The 19,249-nt window shown below is 41.6% G+C and overlaps 1 protein-coding gene across 1 annotated transcript in view; it reads left to right on the forward strand.

Annotated features, from left to right (window-relative positions):
• LOC119397654 (uncharacterized) overlaps window positions 1–19,249 on the forward strand; it is a 69,551-nt gene that overhangs the window by 49,680 nt on the left and 622 nt on the right. Inside the window, exons 41-52 of the mRNA XM_037665078.2 lie at window positions 51–86; window positions 203–265; window positions 1,379–1,507; window positions 6,268–6,467; window positions 7,206–7,312; window positions 10,048–10,156; window positions 10,303–10,467; window positions 13,556–13,669; window positions 14,552–14,681; window positions 14,754–14,789; window positions 16,280–16,408; window positions 18,600–18,811. Of these exons, the coding sequence (XP_037521006.2) occupies window positions 51–86; window positions 203–265; window positions 1,379–1,507; window positions 6,268–6,467; window positions 7,206–7,312; window positions 10,048–10,156; window positions 10,303–10,467; window positions 13,556–13,669; window positions 14,552–14,681; window positions 14,754–14,789; window positions 16,280–16,408; window positions 18,600–18,811 (1,430 nt within the window). The remainder of the gene's footprint in view (window positions 1–50; window positions 87–202; window positions 266–1,378; window positions 1,508–6,267; window positions 6,468–7,205; window positions 7,313–10,047; window positions 10,157–10,302; window positions 10,468–13,555; window positions 13,670–14,551; window positions 14,682–14,753; window positions 14,790–16,279; window positions 16,409–18,599; window positions 18,812–19,249) is intronic.

The raw sequence follows: 19,249 nt of genomic DNA on the forward strand, positions 1-19,249 counted from the left end.
AACGATACCTGCATTTGGTGTAAACATCCATGATACACTTTCTATTTCAGGCTACAGCTCTGATTGGAAGGACAGTACTCAGCCAGGTGAGGATTGTTATCATCTGCGACTCTTATAGTACAAGTATATTCATATAACTGAAGGCCTCATTAGGAAGCTTTTGCATGCCTTGCCGTGCTTCATGTAATGCATTCTGTTGCAGATAAAGACGACTCAGCGAAAGGTAGGATTGACACGGCACCCAACAACAGAACACAGGCTAAAGGTAAGCGTCTTATCTTAAAACTCAGACGTCGCCTTCATTGTAATAATTTTGAGCAGGCATGGGCATAGAGGCATAGCTATCGCATTTTCCTGGGAGGAAATGTGGGAGGAGGGGAGGTTGAAGGTGAAATAGCTGTGTAAGGAACGAGGCATGCAAATTAATCGTTGTGTTGTAATTTAAAGTTTATTTATGCAAGGTCCATTCCAGCAGTATAGTACTATAACAGAGGGCCTAGAATGACACAACAGATGCTTCACATTAAAAAAAATTCTGGCAGCTTCACACTATTAGTGCCAAGCCTGAAGGAAGAACAGAGCTGGGTGGCCTTCCTTGTTGCTCTTTATTTTTCTTTCTCTTTCTCTCTGTTTCTTGTATATATCTTTTTTGTATCTGTTTCTTTATATGTCTTTATTTCTCACTCTATCTATTTCTTTCTCTTTCTCGCTGTTTCTATATTTCCGTCTCTTTCTTACCTTTCTTTCTCTACGTCTTCCTCTTTCTATCTCTTTCTCAGTTTCTTTCTCTCTCTATGTTTTTTGGTTTTTTATCTTTTCATGTCTTTAGTCCCGTTATTGATCTGTATTTTTCTCTTCTTTCTTTCTCTTGCTTTCTTTCTCTCTCTCTCTGCCTTTCTTTCTCGGTTCTGTCTTATCTTTCTATGTCTTTATTCTCTTTATTTCTCTCTATTTGTCTCTTTCTTTCTATCGCTTTCTTCCTCTCTCCTTCTTTCTCTCTATTTTCTTTCTTTCTATCTCTCTCTTTCTCACTTTTTCACGTTTTCGTTTGACACTCGCACCTGCTGTACACAGTAGTGGGGCTTGCCCAATTCCTGTGGCGCATACGCACCTGAGGAGTTTTTCATGATGGAGCACAAGTTACCGATAGCTTAAACAACTTGTCTGTCAAGAGAATGAAGAGAGCGCATGCCAGTTCTTAATGATAGTTTTTTGCGACGGAGCGCAAGTTACTGACAGCTTAAACAGCTTCCCTGTTAAAATTTTGCAAAAGTTAGTTTTGGTATTGTTCACTTTTATGGAGGCACAATAAATGCTGCTTGAACAGTATCGAACAATATAAGGTGAACTCACAGCTAGTGAACGAATGTTGTTGCAGGGTCCCTTCTGTGTGTGTTCAGTGGTGCCATCTCTGAGAGCTTGCTGCCACCAAAAGGCCTCTGCACAGCTGCCATCTACACCACTGTCTTGTATGATGAAGTCAAGAAGGCTTTGGTCGTCAAGGATGGTGTGTTTAACATCATTATTAAAGGAATAGTTAGTAACAAACAGTTAAGCAAAAACGGGTAGTCGGTGATTCCACGTAAGATCGAACAAACGATGGCTGGTCGACCTCTTAAATTTGTTTCAAAATTTTAGATATTATTGCCTGATGAGTGGAAAGAAGAGATCCGCAATTTGTTTTGCCGCCAAAAATTTTTGCGAAGCACAGGAAATCAATAACGACGAAGAGGTGGAGTGGAGCGCTCATCCGCTCTGCTGTTTTGGCCAACATTCGTTAAGAATTGCACAAAATATATTAAAGTTAGGTAGCTGAAATTCCTTTACCTAAATATATGCATGATTTTGCTTCTGCTCAGGTATGTTTAGTTTTTATGTGTAGTGTAGATGTTTTTATAAAAAAAACCTCAAAATTGGCCCAATTGGCAAAATTTTCTTTACTTTGAAGGTCTTTATCTCAAAAAAGCGTTGTAGCAGAGCGACAAAAATTCCGCATTACGTTCTTCGCATGCTTATCTACCAAACTGCCGAATCTTATATTTATATAACTTTTCAGTAAAGAGATATGATCGGGCTAAGTTCAAGAAAACTCCGATCAATGGAAAATTCTGACGACAATTAAAAAAGAACCCCTTTTTTTAAATTTCTTAAACTTTGTCCACTTATTCTCCTCTACATCAGCTTTCACAATCATTAAAAACATGTTGCATAATGCCATTGCACTAATAGTTATGGCCCCTCCAATGAGACCCTTAGGCAAGGATTGGCAATTGCGACTTCTTGCCCAGCAAGTGTGTAAAATGCAGGCAGGATTGAATTTCTTTTTATTAAAAGGCCAGCAGGTACCGAAAAAGGTGTCGCCGGCACTGAAGACGTTAATTTTAAAAATATTTGGTCACTGCAGCGGCCACGAGCGCGGGGCTACCGATCAGGCGCGCGCGCACTCAAGATGCTCGTTGTAAGAGGCGGCGCAGTGAGAGCTCGTTCTCGCGTCCTCAGACCGATTGAGTTTGAAACAGCAACACCTCTCGGGTGACTTGAACGCACGTGCACCAGTAGTCGCAGTGATCTGGTTAATGGCGTCGATTTCTTTTTCAGGGGTCATAAGAATGTCATCGTTAAACTGTGCGTTCCGTGAAGATCTTTCATTGCAGTGCTAGCAAAAGCACACGTAGCACACATAGTCCGTCTCACTGACAGTCACTGATCTTTCGGGGCGTTAAACGTTCCTTCAAAGCATTTATGTCTAGGTCGGTCACTCTGCGAAATTTTCTTTGCAATGATTAAAGGAGTACTGACACGATTTTGAGACATCGCAAAAGGGAGGTTTTTTGCTTCGTTGGTATGCAGTGTCCGCGCTGTCCACACACTGGAGTTGGAGAACACGTATAAAATATTTTAATTTGACTTTGAAGTTTTCGTCGCTGAGCATCTGCAAGCCAGCCACACTGCAAGGACATTATCCCGACGAGTCAAGACAGTTTCCCCAAGATCGCGAGTTCTGCGTCCTGCATGCAGCCTAAATCGTAGAAATCACTGTCAGGGTCACTGGACGACAATTCACTCATCGTTGTTTATGTGCACCACAAGCAGATGACGGATTTGCCACTAGTACGTTGCGAGTTTCTGTATCTCTGTGACGTCACACTGCTATGAAACGACACTGAGAAGCCACCCCCTCAATATCGAAACCGAAAGTGTCTTTTTAAGGTGGCGCTAATTAAAATATATAGGATGCATTCCCAGGCACCACAATAGTCGCTTTAGGTTTCTCGACACCAGTATTTTTATTTAGAGCAACAATCGGAAATTTTTTAAAATTCGTGTCAGTACTCCTTTAAGCTTCTTATGCTTCGAAAGGTAGTCTCCACAATAGACTCATTCAGAGCTATACTTTCTCGCCATGAGACGCACAGGAGGAGTAGAGTAAGAGCAAAGCACAAGAACTATCCGCGCCGAATCAAGTGTGAACAGCGCACCGAACGCATGGCCAGTTCAGACCGTCAGCTGCCGACATCTAATATAGGCAAGCGCATCCGGTTACCGATAGTTTTGCTTTTCTTTCCTTTCAAATTCCATATATTGCTTTGCCACTGGATCGCCACATTCATGCTTTCCACTGATCGCAACTGGCGCAGCGCAGTTTCTGTGGCAGCAGCGTGCGTGACGCGAGCGCTCATAGCTCCCTTATAGAGTTTTCATCTTGCTTCCATCTCCGCCGTGTTATGAGCGCCTAGCTGCGATGCGAACAGAGGGTGGATAGAATAGCGAAGCTCCAGTGCATGTGCGTTCAAGTCACCCGAGAGGTGTTGCTGTTTCGAACTCAGTCGGTCTGAGAACGCGAGAACGAGCTCTCACTGCGCCGTCTCTTACAACGAGCATCTCAGGTGCGCGCGCGCCTGCTCGGTAGCCCCACGCTCGTGGCCGCTGCAGTGACCAAATATTTTCAAAATTAACGTCTTCAGGGCCGGCAACACCTTTTTCGGTACCTGTTGGCCTTTTAATAAAAAGAAATTCAATCCTGCCTGCATTTTATACACTTGCTGGGCAAGAAGTCGCAATTGCCACTCCTTGCCTAAGGGTCTCATTGGAGGGGCCATAACTGTTAGTGCAACGGCATTATGCAACATGTTTTTAATGATTGTGAAAGCTGATGTGGAGCAGAATAAGTGGACAAAGTTTAAGAAATATAAAAAATGGGGTTTTTTTAATTGTCATCAGAAGTTTCCATTGTTCGGTGTTTTCTTGAACTTAGCCCGATGATATCTCTTTACTGAAAAGTTATATAAAAATAATATTCGGCAGTTTGGTAGATAAGCATGCGAAGAACGTAATGCGGAATTTTTGTCGCTCTGCTATAAGGCTTTTTTGAGATAAAGACCTTCAAGTAAAGAAAATTTTGCCAATTGTGCCAATTTTGAGGTTTTTTATAAAAACATCTACACTACACATAAAAACTAAAAATACCTGAGCAGAAGCAAAAACATGCATATATTTAGGTAAAGAAATTTCAGCTACCTAACTTTAATATATTTTGTGCAATTCATAACGAAAGTTGGCCAAAACAGCAGAGCGGATGAGCGCTCCACTCCACCTCTTCGTCATTATTGATTTCCTGTGCTTCGAAAAAATTTTTGGCGGCAAAACAAATTGCGGATCTGTTCTTTCCACTCATCAGGCAATAATATATAAAATTTTGAAATAAATTTAAGAGGTCGACCAGCCATTGTTTGTTCGATCTTGCGTGGAATCACCCTAGTATTGCTGCATGCATCAGTGGTGCTGGCATTTGATGTTGGATACCGCTAGGTTTCGTTAATGTTTGCACCCATGAAACCTTAAAAAACCAGTTGCTGAGGAGTGACAGCATCATAATTCCACTTTGAAAATGGCAGGCTTTGATTCCTTCTTTGAGACCAGCATTCACACTACAGCTGTAGTGAACCACATCATAACATATCCAATGAACAAGTACATTGTGCATCACTGGTGTTATTGTGTAAATCTGTTATGGTGCAGATATTTCAATCATGCAACGAAGTGCACACAAAACATCTAAGCAAAAAAAGTTTGTTAAAAGGTGACATGCTTGATCAGGTAGACTTTGAACCTATGTAAGTTATGTTTGAAAATTACTAGGCTTGTGCGAACATTCGAGCAGTTCGAATACTCGAACAAGTATTACAGTATTCGAATTTGCTTCGATTTCAATTTAAATGATTGGAAATTTCGAAGTATTCCAAATGTACGAATAGGTGTATATTAATCCGCATGTAACCCCCAGTAAAGGTGGTTTCACTGCAGTGAAGGGGTGCTTTTCCGTGAATACACCTTTCCAGAGAAAATCCGCACTGCCTCGAAGCCCCACTTCGAGGTTAAATGAGCATATTACCCTCACGTAGATTCATCATTTCTTAAGTTTAAAAGCTTGTTATACTGGCTTATATGCTATAAGTATAGTAAATCTTAAAACGTAACATATTTTACAGGTTATCACTTGCATTCTTCCGAAAGTCAAATCCTGCTACTATTCAAAGTTGCTTCCATTTCCTTTGAACCAAAAATAATGACATTTGCACATGCCTTGTTTAAATTTTTTTTAAATATTGTGCAGGTTAGTTGGGGCATGACAAATGTGCTCATTTTTCTTTACAATATGTGATATACACTATTCGATTCGAAATTATTCGACCAAATCACTATTCGCTTCAAACCTAACATTCACTCTTGGCACAATCCTAAAAATTACGTATTTGGCAAGCATGCTAAAAATTATTCTTGTCCTATATTTTACAGAAAAATTCCTTTGAATTACTGGTATATCACTGCCCTTGAGCCCTTTGGAAATGAATTGCAGTGATAGAAAAAACCAGCTCTGCCAGCAATTTTACACCACTATCAAGCACACAAATTAAGCTTTTTTTTTAAACCACTAAGATTTATGTAGTCGAGAGTTCAACAGAATGCCGTCTGGTCAGGGAAAGGCATTGTGAAAAAGCAGGTCATGGACCAATCTCAAAATAAAATAATTATTTTATTTTCACATTGCTCAGTGACCTGCTTATTAATGTGACTACATCAGGCATATTTTTCACTCACATCATTGTCTTTATTTCTTAAAATCTTACAAAGGAGTGTCAGCGTAACAGTGCAAGAAAAAAAATGCTACAAAATCTTAATTTTCTAGAATAAAGGTGGACAAAACCAGGGTCTGTCTAGCAGTGGCACGGCACCCTTCAGAATGCTGTGTTATATTCTCCTTTGCAGGAGACTCACTGCACCATTTCTCGACACTCGCCAGACAGTTGAGTTTGGTGGGGGCTGGTGTTGCACCAGGTGCTCTGGCAGCCAACCTGGCACGAGATTTTGCACTTGAGAGCACAGCCTGGCTTCGTGTGAAGGGCTTCAACGCACTGGCTGTTCTGACAGACCAATGGCCTCGCCAAGACATACTTAATATCTTCAGGGTGTGTTACAGTGATTGTTTATCAGTCAAACCTTGATACAACAAACTCGGAAAAAAAAACAATTATTGAATATAGCAAAGTACATCTAAAGTATTTGCAGCTGATATTGGTATGCAGTGAATAAATGCTTATAATGAATACTAGATATGACAAAGATATTCTGTTGGACATGGCTTCATCAAATAAGGCTGAACTATACTGCAGTTGTAAACAACAATGCAACTACCTAGTGAAATTTTTTTTAAATGAGGTGACGTGTGTGTATGACTTCCCCCATTACTACTTGTCATCAGCTGATGTATGCAAGTTGTTCCAAGTACATGTCTGCATAATGCAGATAATGCGCACATGAAAGAAGCTTGTGAATGTTAGTCGGTAGCTTCCCAAAGACACTTGGTTAAATACTTTCCAAATATACCCCGTGACTCGCCAGTTATAGTGGGCCATCAGATAACCAATAAAATGAGAGCAAACAAAATACTGAAGAGCACATAGTCTCACAAATTTCAGGTTGCTTGCTTAGAGCCACATTTATTTAAGTTTTGTTGTTGGTGTGTTGTTGCGAGTTAATGTGTTTGAGTCAGCTTATTGCCAAGTAGGATTAATGATTGCAAGGCTGTTAAATGGCTTGCTAAACTCTCCTGCTTTTTCCTATTTTGTCCCTTTGTTTTCTTGAGCGATCATTGTTGTACCTAATTCAATAATCTAATAATTAATGTCCTACTTCTTATGATACAGGAACTGCGTAAGGTTCTCAAAATGACAGAAGAATTCGGTCAAGTCTCAATCATCCTTGGAATACCACCTCAGCAAAAAATAAACAACTTGATGTTCCTACAAAAGGAGTAAGTTGTTCATCATTCTCTTACATCTATAAATAGTGTGCCACGGTGTGTAGTGAATCATTAGGTGTAATAATACAGTTTCTTGCAGTTCATTAGGAAGACTGTAATGATGAGTTTTCAGAACTGCCTTAAGAGTCTGTAAACATTTTTATGAGTAAACTAATACTGAAAATAGCCAACTGTAATACCTGTGAACTTAACAGCTTCTCTCTGCCACATATTTGCATCGCCACTTAACTCTAAAGCTCGGTAAGGGCAGCAACTTAGGGAAGATAACGGAAGATTGCATGAATGAATAAATCCATCCTAATGGAGTGGCTCCAACTCTACAACACTGATATTGCAATGCTCTTGTGATATTTGGGGACCATTGAAGTCTTCCTTGGTTGACTCTGGGTGTAGATTCAGTGTCTTAAAGAAGCTGAAGAATGGATGCTACCATGCTCACGGAGCAAGAATATTTAGGAGGCGCAACTTCTGATAGAATGGGCGTTCGCGGGTGACCAGATGGTGTCACAAAAGTAGCATGCGCCTGCGGAGGCATTTCAGCGGTGCCTTGCGGCAAGAAGCCGCAGCCACGGTGATGGAAAACTGGAAAAAAAAACACGACCGGGTGCTCTACCAGGCCTAAACGAGCACACCTGTGCGTGCCCTTTGGCATCGTTCGTGAGCAGACGACAGCGGCGTTACAGTTACACATAATTTATTTCTTTCTTTACTTTATAATTTATTTATATATTTATTAAATGCGAAGCATTTCTTAGCGAACCTCAGACACTTTGGGCGTTTCTATCTACGTATCTATCTATCTATCTATCTATCTATCTATCTATCTATCTATCTATCTATCTATCTATCTATCTATCTAGCCGCCTACGTTTGGGCGCTCTCCTGGTCGTCTCCATAACTTTTCATATACCGAAATTGTCACAGCAGAGGATCAAAATATGACGAACACGATTCACTGATGATGACATGAATAACGCAAAATACCTGTCGCGTACGTCATGAAACCCTTTCTCTCCGCCACGTGTGGCACATATCCGTAAACCAGAGTTAATGTTTTGCGGGTATGTGCCACAGGTGATACAGAGTCTCAACCAACACAGCAACACACAGAACACAGGCATCTAGCATTTTGCCTCCATCGAAATGCGACCGCTGCTGCCGGGATCGAACCCGCGACCTTCGGGTCAGCAGCCGAGCACCGTAACCGCTACACCACTGTGGCGGACACAAGGAAAGTGACGAAGCTGAACACAGAACACCCTAGAAGACGTTCAACTACTATCCACTCGTCCACGTGGTCCGCAACGTGGATCACGCGGATTACTCAAAAACCGGCGTCAGTGCTTCCTACAATAAATCTGCTGAGAGAACCAGGCCTCTCATCATTACGGTGACTTCAACATTGATTTATCAAGACCCAACAACGCTTGGTCCTTATAGTGCGTGAAAGACGGATTGGATGTGGAGAGAGCATCAAAAGACCTCGCTGCCACGTCCACGATAGGAGGCATCATAGATCATTTCATCGTAAGAGGCATCCACGACTTCCACCAGCAGCACTGTACCTCGTACTTCACTACACTTGCCTCCTCATAGCCGCGATCACGAACGGATCCGATTAACAAGTCCGGTCCAGCTGCTGGTGCACACTGATCATGGTGACGATGACCTTGTTCAAGAACTGTCAATAATCCCTTCTACACATACACACGGGTTCGTGACACGTGCGTGCGTTCTCCGTAATAACGGACAAGCATAAGCATAACAACTGTAACTGTGACTGTAACCTACGTGCAGTGCGCCTGTGCGTGCCAGTCGGCTCTGTATATATCTAGGGAAGCTTGCCTGAATGAAGCTCAGTTGCGAGTAACGCCTGTCCTGTGCATCTGTGTTCCTTCTATGTCCTGTTCGGATTCGCGCTATCCAGTATTGAAGAATATAAGCACTACATATCAGCTTACCGCGTCTGGTGTTGGTAACACCCATGTTGCTGTTTCCGTTGTTACACAACTGTAAACAACTGGCTATATAATAGATATGCGACTCTTCAACATATGAGTGTGCGTATAGCACTTCCATATTTCTCTAGCGTCATTCTATAACGTTCCGCTGAATGTTAAAAATTACTGTACAGTCACCATTCCGCGCATGCTTCGCATAACATCGATTCCCACGGTACGTGAGATCTGCCTATTTATTTATTTATTTATTTATTTATTTATTTATTTATTTATTTATTTATTTATTTATTTCTGATGTATCAGTTTCTGCAAGTTTATGCAAGCAGTCCGCGGCGACAAAGCAAGAAACAACAACACGGCAGAACGTGCTCCTCGTCCACGCTCTGTGTGACTGAGGCGGAATGGAAGCAGCACATGCGATCAGCTCCCTTGGCAACCGAAACGGTGCCAGCTTCATTGTCTGCTGTTATATGCTACTAGCATGATGTGGCTCTGCGGGAGTGTGACGTTATCTGGTCACCTGAAATAGCGGAGTTACACCTCTTAAATGTTTCTTGCTCCGTGACCCTGCTCAGCTTCCTTAATTTGCCGACTGACCAACCGACCATTTTCTATCCCAGCGTACCAAACAGTACCTCCTTTTTCCCCTCAAACTCCTCCTCCTTTCCATCATCATCGCTTAGTCTTTGTAGACAATTCTACAGTTATAAGCAATAATGACAGTTTGCAAGTAAAGCTCTTTAACTGCATAACTTATCCCTTTAGGCCCGTGGACATGGTGATATTCATGGGGCACTACCAGCCAGGTGGTGAGTCGTGCCATGTCATGCACCCTTCGAGTTTGTCAAAAACCACAAGCACATTATCCAGTCTGGTGAGTCTTGGCACACCATTTCTGGCACATTGTAAAGAAAACTGTATAGGTACTGGCTAAGCAAAGGCGCATTTCAATCTCTCTGCAGTGTAAAGAAAACTGTATAGGTACTGGCTAAGCAAAGGCGCATTTCAATCTCTCTGCAGGTTGAAACCACACAGGTGATAAAGACCCTTTCCATCAAGTTGAATATCACAACAGAAATGTGCATCTCTGTCAACTTGGCTGTGTTGACGTTTACTCTTGGCAGTACAAAGAAGTTTCAGTTGGGCACGCAGTGCTTGAAAGAGACTGTGAGCAGCTATGCTGACGTGAGTAGAAATATCTTGTGGTGTAATAGTAAGTTACAACAGCACGTAAACCATTCACTATGGCAGAGCTTTTTTTTTTGAGGGGTGGGGGTGAATTTTGTGAAGTACACATATTTCCTTAGGTTCATTGTGACACAAGACAGCAGTGCCCTTTCTCAGATTGTACCAATGCGCTTGATGTTTGAATCAAGGTTTTTTTTTACTTGTGCTGCTTTTTTTTTCTCTTTGCATATTTATGGCTTTATTACAAAACATGCCATACCTGCATTTTCACATATGTACGGGGGGAGTGACCGGGGTGACCTGTTCGTGACCTAAATAACGGTGGACAAACCTCTGTCCTTTTCAGATGCTCTTACTAAGTGTGACAAATTAATTTGTCTAAGTAATACATTAGCAGATTTTTAAGTTTAAATGCTGTTTATTTGTAATGTGTTGCTGAACGTCTCAAATATTTTACAGTCGAAAATAAAACTTGATATGTGCTAATTAATGATTTTAAAGGGACACTTAAAGGGACACTAAAGACAAATATTAAGTCGACGTTGGTTGTTGAAATAGCGGTCCAGAAACCTCGTAGTGCCACTTTTATGCCAAGGAAGTGCTTATTTTGAAATAAAATCATGTTTTAGTGGTTCGCATCGCGTTAGCGCACTTCAAATCACCCGCCTGAAATCCGACTTTCATACGTCACTGCTGCCGTGCCCAACATTGCCCGCCTTTACCGCGCGGCTGCCGACACTATAGCAGCAGAGCGAAAGTAGCGGGACCCAAGCAGCAACAACGGCCATCGAAGCCATCGAAGCTTGCCGCAATCGCTGCAATGGATGTGGACGGAGAACTTGATAACGAGACATTGGCTCACGACGCTGGGCTCCAATTCAGCGACTTGAGCCCTGATGAACACGGTATGCGGCTGAGGGCTGGTAGTGCCGGCGTCGTTGCATGCGGCATTTTGTCGAACTTTCTGTCAGAGCGACTTTCACGAGCGCACAAAACACACACTGAGACGCGACCGCGTAATCGAAGCAGGGCGCCGGGCGAAGCGCAGTTCGGCGAAAATGGAACCTTTGAACCACGCGCGCCGTTCCCCATGGCAACACCACAGAGGTTTCTTTTTTCCATGAATCAAACGGAAACGAACAAACAGCATTTTATTATGTCTTTTGATGCACGGAAGGTTCTTTTTTTATTGCTGCTAGTTTGATTCCTAGTGATTCATTGTAGGCAGACTCTCATACGTCATCAGGATCACTTCGAAAATGTCCCACTCGTGGCGCTTATCATGTGATACATTTAGCTTAATTTCTCGGTAAGTAGGGCACTGCTGTTGATAATATTGCCGTTTTAGAAGTTGTCATACATTGGGCTTTCACTCTGACATAAATTGTTATTTGCCTTTAGTGTCCCTTTAAGAGAAAAACGATTTTTCTTTATTAGTAAATTACACTTTCACAATACCGAGAACACCACTCCTACCGCGAGAAGATGCTTGGTAAGCGAGGAAACACGCGAAAAGAAAACGCGCTTGACAACGCCCTTTTGAAATTCCCGAACCAAATGGCATGACGTCATACAGTAAACTCTTGATAATTCAAACTCTGATAATTCAAACTTTTGGCTAATTCAAACAAATTTTAAATTTTTGGTTGGCCCACTATGTTTTCAATGTATTTTAAAGCTGCTTAATTCAAACTGCCTCACTGGACGAATTCGGTTTAATTCAAACTTTTTGCTTGTCCACGTCTGGAAATATCTGCTGCCTTTGTTGCTTCTAGCTGAACATTCACGTTTTTCTGTTACTAACATGCGCAAATAAAGCTGAATGCCTGCCTATATACAAAACGGCCAAACTAGCCGAACCTTGCGCACCAATAATCTCGTGTTCATTGAGGGAAAAAAAAAACTGTACGGTCTGACCTTGATCTATTGCATGCCAAACATTTCTCAAAGTCACTTTCTCTGCGGTATGCCATGCGAGAAAGCGTCCCAAGAATTAAAAGTGGCTAGCAACTGTCATGGGATGCAACACATTTCGTCCGTTAATTACACATCCATGCATGCCTTGTATAATAACAAGTACCAGTATTATCGCTGATGTCTAAACGTTTTACTGTCAATCACGCAGAGCAGTCTATGATGTTGCTGCGGCACTGAGAAACAATAAACATCGCAGTGTTAGTTGGTGTGTTGCCCTGAGTCATATTTATGAGAACTTCTGATAATTCAAATAAAATCCTGAGGTCCCATCAAGTTTAAATTATCGAGAGTCTACTGTAGATGCTGATAGCATCTGCTAGGCCAGATGCTGTCAGCATCGGTAAATTTGAAGTACATTGTCCTTTGAGGGGCCATAGACTAACGTACCAAGTGTCAGCAAATTTCGTTGAGCCAGTGTCGTCAAATTACAAAAATACGCTTTGAAATCCACAACATCACGCGTGGAGATTTTGGCGTGACATTTAAAAATGAAACTTTGACCTCGATTTTCTCCTTTATTAATAAGCCTACGATGGTGAAATTATTGGCATTAGAGTTTTCAGAGTATAATTTATCAATCTAATCCGATTCATTGTTTCACTGTAGTGTCCCTTTAATTAAGATTATTGGTTTTCCTCAGACAGGATGGTCTCTTTGTCACTGTCATTGTTCCAGGACACCTTGTAGCCAACATCAAAGTCCTCTGAATCTTAGTTCATAAGAAGCTCTTGAACTTCATCATTCAAGTTATTGAATTGCTGCGCCATATTAAAGTATGTGGGCATTTTGTGCAAGCCTGCCACATTGAAAAAGCGAGAGGCGATGAAGGCAAATTTATGCTGTTCAGTGTGCTGTTGCTTTTCACCTGCATTTACACCTGCATAAGAACAAACACATAATCTGTGAAACCAACATATTTTATGGCCTCGGCACATAGTTTTTGAATTGGAGCAATATTGAAAAAATTTCTCGAACTTATGTAGTGCAATCGTCAAGCTCCTGCAGGCTTAGTTAAGGCAAATATTATAGGGAGAGCATTTCCTGAGCTTTGATGAGTAGGCATGCACTGTTTATTTAGGGCTCATTCTAGCTTGTGTGTTACCCCTAGGTCTGCCCATCACACAGTGGTCCCGATATATTCTATGACAGCGCCCTATCCTGTTACAAGCAAAATTCGACACATGTACAGACATTTGAAAATGAAGGAACATTGGAGATGAAGGTGAGTCACCTAATTAGTGATTATGGCAAATAAGTTTATAATTAGTGATGTACAGGATGTGATAGTTTGGGATTATACATCTAAAAATATTCTGCCTTTCTTGTGGCACTTTCGGCATAATATTAAGAGATTAGAATACAGCAGAAGGGGTCAGAGAATAGGGTAGCTAATATTCTAGCTGGTATAAGCGAAAGAAATGAACCTGGGCTGGCCACGTAATGTGTAGGGCAGACAACCAGTCGGTTCGAGCAATGGAATGAATACCAAGGAAAGGGAAAAGAAGTTGAGAATGGCAGCAAGTTAGGTGTAGTGACGAAATTAAGAAGTTTATAGGGATAAAATGGTATCAGCTTGCACTAGATAGGGTAAATTGGAGATCATTTAGAGAGGCCTTCGCCCTGCAGTGGACATTAAAACAGTCAAGCATGATGATGATGATGATGATGTGCCTTCATGGTCTTCAGCAACTCCAACATGCTGTTTTATAAGGAGAAAGCAAGCTTTAGAATTCAGTACCACAAGCTGTTCTATTTGCAGTCAATATTTTTAACTTCAGCATGGCAGTGCGTTTAATAATCGCATGACTTAGCTATACCAATTAAAGAAACCTGCTTTAAGCAGAGGTGGAAGTATTGTAAGACGGAGCTATTCGGTCACAATTATGACACGGTACCCGATGTTTAACATGTTCTTAAGAACCTTTTTTTTGTGCCATTTTTGTTGTTTATGTGAACATGGCTGTTTCTCATTTGTTTATGCACTTTCTACTTGAATAAAATTGATTGATTGATTGATTGATTGATTGATTGATTGATTGATTGATTGATTGATTGATTGATTGATTGATTGATCGATCGATCGATCGATCGCTATTGCGTTTAGGTTGAATTCCTCAAGAAACATATTGCCACTCCCTGTGTGGCAGCCTTCCACTCGGAGTATGAGGACACAGAAGGAATTTGCCCAGACAGACCAGCCTTCTCACGCATTACTGCCCTTAGGGATAGCTTAGGTACGTGTCGCATAAGAAACAGGCTCTGTAAATACTTTACTTGACTAAGTTCCTTTGTTCCCTTCTACCCAGATTCACCGCTGGGCCATGGAAGCTCGAAAAATCAGTGTAAGAGCGATTCTTTTGTTTTTGAAAGTAAATTTACTTATTTTACAACAGTTGCAATCCTCCAGGGAGGTTTTAAGTACATGGAATAATACAGAAAAATCTGCATCATTATATTGATTAGATAACACAGTAGCACATGTCACGTCAGTGTTGAAAGATCACTACACATAAGAATTGTAAAATGAAAAGTAACAAGCGATAGAAATGGCATACAATTGTCTGTGATTTAATAATGAAAAAAAAATTGTGAAAGAGGAACAGAAGAAAGATGACACAGGGAGGGTGGTCCCCACTGATAGCAAAAATATGCAGGACATGTAAGAGCACTTGAAGACCTGACAGGGTGGTTGTGTTTTTCTAGAGCGGTTAGGCGAATCAGACATTTTCGTGATAGCTATTTATCTACGACATGAAATCGTGGTCAAACTTAAGGAAAAATAATTTTCTTAACTTCTTTTTATTTTTCACAGCCACAAACACAAGCATTACACCCATGACTGCAGGTCCAGGACCATCAGGTAACATTTATTTGACTGTGTTGTGCTGTTTCTTGTAGTAAAGATTCATAAAGTTTTAAAAAAAGTCGCGGTTATTAGCAAAGTGAGGTATTGGGCTAGTTGGTTTTGCATGATTAAAATACTGCGCTACAGTTACTGGGCACAAAAGAAGTTAGGGAGGATACGCGTTGCGAAGTGGGCACGACAAGCGCAAGCTATCAACTGAACTTATGGAAAAAAAAAACATGAAGGAACAAAACTTTGGGAATGGGAATGGACAGTTTACGGTGGGGGAGGGTACGACAACCTTGCGGAACTGTCTTCCGATGCTACACGTGGGTTGATTACTGGATATGGCGATGACTCATGAAGTTCTTTCCAGAGTCGGCTGGCTTAATTGGTACACTGTTCACATTGTAACATTTTCTTGAATTACCCCCCTTACGCAATGCTTCTATGGGCCTTTAGGGTACTTTTAAATAACATGTTGCTTCTGATAAATTCGATTTCTGTCGGGGTTAGCAGAATGGAGCTTGAACTGATGCATGCGCTTTGCTGGTTTGATATGTGCAAGGTTTCTCATATTTCGCGTGCGCTTTTATTCTTTGACTTTGCCAAACTGATGCTTTGTCGAACAGTGGGCTACACCCACACTCCCTGCAGTGCATGGAAAGGTTGCCTGAAATTGCCGTTTGCTGGCATGCATAGTGATGCTCTTTGAGCCATTCATTGAGGCATCTTCCCGATTGCCCCACATATGCCTTGCCACATGTCAGTGGCATGTGGCAAGGCATATTTTCGCAGTTATTAAATAGCAGTTTTTCAAGGAATCCATTTTACAAGCAATCTGTTGCACACTTTTCTCTAAATGGGGTGCTACAGGTTGTTTGACACAACTGTAAATTCGATTGAAGATAATGATGCTAGTTAAGGATGTGATTTCCATTTTATGACTGTACATGGTAAACAATTCGGTTCTCTCCCCCAAATCAGACACTCTGCTCTGTGTGTTCTCCGAACGTCCTGTGACGCCAAGTTCCCTGCCACACGGTCTGTGCACCCACATCATCTACACCGGCTTAAACTATGTACCTGATAGCAAGAACATAGTACCTATTGATGGTGAGTTTGTGTTGGCAGTGTTCCTTTTACAGCACATTATCACCTTCACATCAGTGCTTAACATTGCACGCTGAGTGTCATGCTGGCCCTTTCTACAATTTCGCTCCTGCAGACCACACTCTTAAAGGGGCTTTGCAACACTTTTCTATGTGATCTTCAAATGGCTTCATTAAAAGTGTTTATTGCCTCACGAATCGACTACTGCAAAATTTTTTAGAATCCGTCTAGTATGAGCGGAGTTACAGGGATTTGTTGCACACTGTAAGTGCTTTCTCTCTTCTCTCGTCCGGACGAGTGCGCTGTAATCTAAGCAGGGAGGGATGGCACGTGGGAAACGAGTAACATCACGCGCATGTCATGACCTTGAGCACTTTCTTTTCTTTTTCTTCATACGCGCGGCTTACTTTCAATCAGATCGTGAGCAAGCGCGAGGACACATCGCACCATCCCGCGGTGGCTGCAGTAACTGTGCAACTCACGATGCTCAAATCGGCCAATGGCGGTGGACTTCTGGGTTTATGTCATCATTTGTCGAGAGAAGAGGGAGCAATTTCTTGCTGAATTTGAGAATTAATTGTAAATTCTAGGCCACATACTGCATTGAAATGTTTAGCTCACTTGCTTTCAGGAGCCTCGACTACCGATCGCCAGCATTTTGTGACCAAAGTGTTGCAGGGCCCCTTCAACAGTTTGAGAAGCTTGCATTTGATAGTGAACCATTGGTGCCACAACAATGAACTCTACCAAGCTTGCTTCTTCTAGCAGTTCTTGCTGATGTAACGAAGATGAGTTCTATTTACCCACAGTGCATCTGGCCACAAAAAAGTCCTGTGTTCTTTACCCAACTTCAAGTTCAGCAGTCGAGTTTCCACACTTAAGCATTTTATTTTGTTGTTTGCTTAACATTGAATGTGATGTGTTCAGGATGTTATCTCTAAAGCATTTGTGCAGAGAGTCGGAAAGCTTCTTTGAAGACAAGTTACGAAATGTAAAAAACTGAGTGTAAAATGTATTTCTGATATCAGGATGAACCAGCCAGCACGAATGCATACGCTTTCTTTAGGACTATGATGTTAACATTGTGTTGTCCGTAAAAACCCTGTGTCTAAAATACTATTCGCGGAGCACATATCTTGGTATGAACATATCTGCCATGCTTTTTAAAAAGTATGAAGAGTTGGTGTCTTAACTTGAAGTTGTCCTGTGGCAGCTGCCGTAACTATGCAGCACAAGAATGCCTAAATGAGGCAGTGGCCATGTCCTTCCTAGGGTTGACGTATTCGGGTCCTTCAATGTAATTGCCAAGAGAAGAGCGGGTGATTTTGAGCTGTCTTTGATATGTTTTTGTAAATTTACTGCTGCATGCAGTGCTGTAATATGTGGCTCACATGTATGTGGCTCACTACCGATCAGCAGTGCTTCCTGACCATGTTTAAAAACCATTGCAGGGCCTCATAGAAAGGCATTCACTTGTTGAAAACTTCATTAGTTCCTTTACTTTAAAGGGGCCCAGCAACACATTTGTAAGTAATCATCGAATGGCTTCATTAAAGGAGCTCATTGCCTCATGAATCGACTGCTGCAAAAATTTTTAGAATCTGTCAACTAACAAGCAGAGTTACAGGAATTTGTCATGCAATATAAGTGCTTTCTCTCTTCTCTCGTCCCGACAAGGTGCTGGAAGCTAAGCAGGGAGAGATGGCACGAGGGAAAGAAGTTACGTCACGTGTGCGTCATGACCTTGAGCACTTTTCTTCGTTTTTTTCTTTGAGCGCGTGGCTTACTTTCAGTGGGATTGCGAGCGAGCGCGCAGGCACACGCCATCCCGTGGCGGCCGGCTTAGTTATGCAGCTCACGATGCTCAAATCATCCAATGGCCGCGGACTTTGTATTTATGGCACGGTCATTTGGGTTTATTGCATCATTTGTCAAGAAGAGAGCGAGCGATTTCTGGCTGACTTTGAGAATTGTAAATTTTAGGCTGCGTACTGCACTGTAATGTTTGACTCACATGCTCTCAGGAGCCTCGACTACCGATTGGCAGCGCTTTCTGACCTCGCTCAAAAAGTGTGGCAGGGCCCCTTTAAGCATTTATTGCACTATAAATGTGCTAGAGTGCTTTAGTATTCCAGTTTGGTGAGCTTTGGCTTTTTATACTTATTAAAAGTACTAATGCTTTAATTCATTCCAGAGTCTGCCTTTGAGAATTTCCTGACACTAAGGAAACACGCACGACTGTTGGCTGCAGTCCCCTTTGACACAGTATCGAACCTGACAAATACTTCAGATGTGGAATCTTTTTCGAACGTTGTCTCCTCGTGGTTGATGAAAAATGACCTCATGGGTCTCGCTTTGTTTTCAACTCTCAACACGAATTTTGAGGATGTGTACGCTGTCACCAAGGTATGGCCCTGTTTTCTCACTAGTGTGTTTGTATGGTTAGTAAGTGACTCTTTGCTTACTGCAGAAAAAAGTGTTAGGTTTATGTGGTTTTAGATTGGTTTTGTTTTTTTGCTGGAGTGCTTGTCAGAAAAGGCGCATTTATCAAAATTTAGCTAAAGTGTCCATATATTAAATGATGGCAATATAGGAAGTGCAAGAATGGAAATGGATTGAAAGTTTTTCTTTTTTTAGACATCGCCATATGAAGCCAACAGAAAGCTAAAACACTATTGAGGATCAACCAAGAAAATCGTGAAATAGCCTGAAAGTTGGAGGAATTTTCGTACAAGCCCAACGTTATAACATTGGGCCTAAATTAAAATAGCGCAGCCGCACACAGAAAGTCAATAGACTCGAAAAGCTTTTTACTTGAATATCCTTGTTTGTGGATAGAGCTTT

The sequence above is a fragment of the Rhipicephalus sanguineus genome, chromosome 6 (assembly GCF_013339695.2).
Source record: "Rhipicephalus sanguineus isolate Rsan-2018 chromosome 6, BIME_Rsan_1.4, whole genome shotgun sequence".
NCBI lineage: Eukaryota > Metazoa > Arthropoda > Arachnida > Ixodida > Ixodidae > Rhipicephalus > Rhipicephalus sanguineus.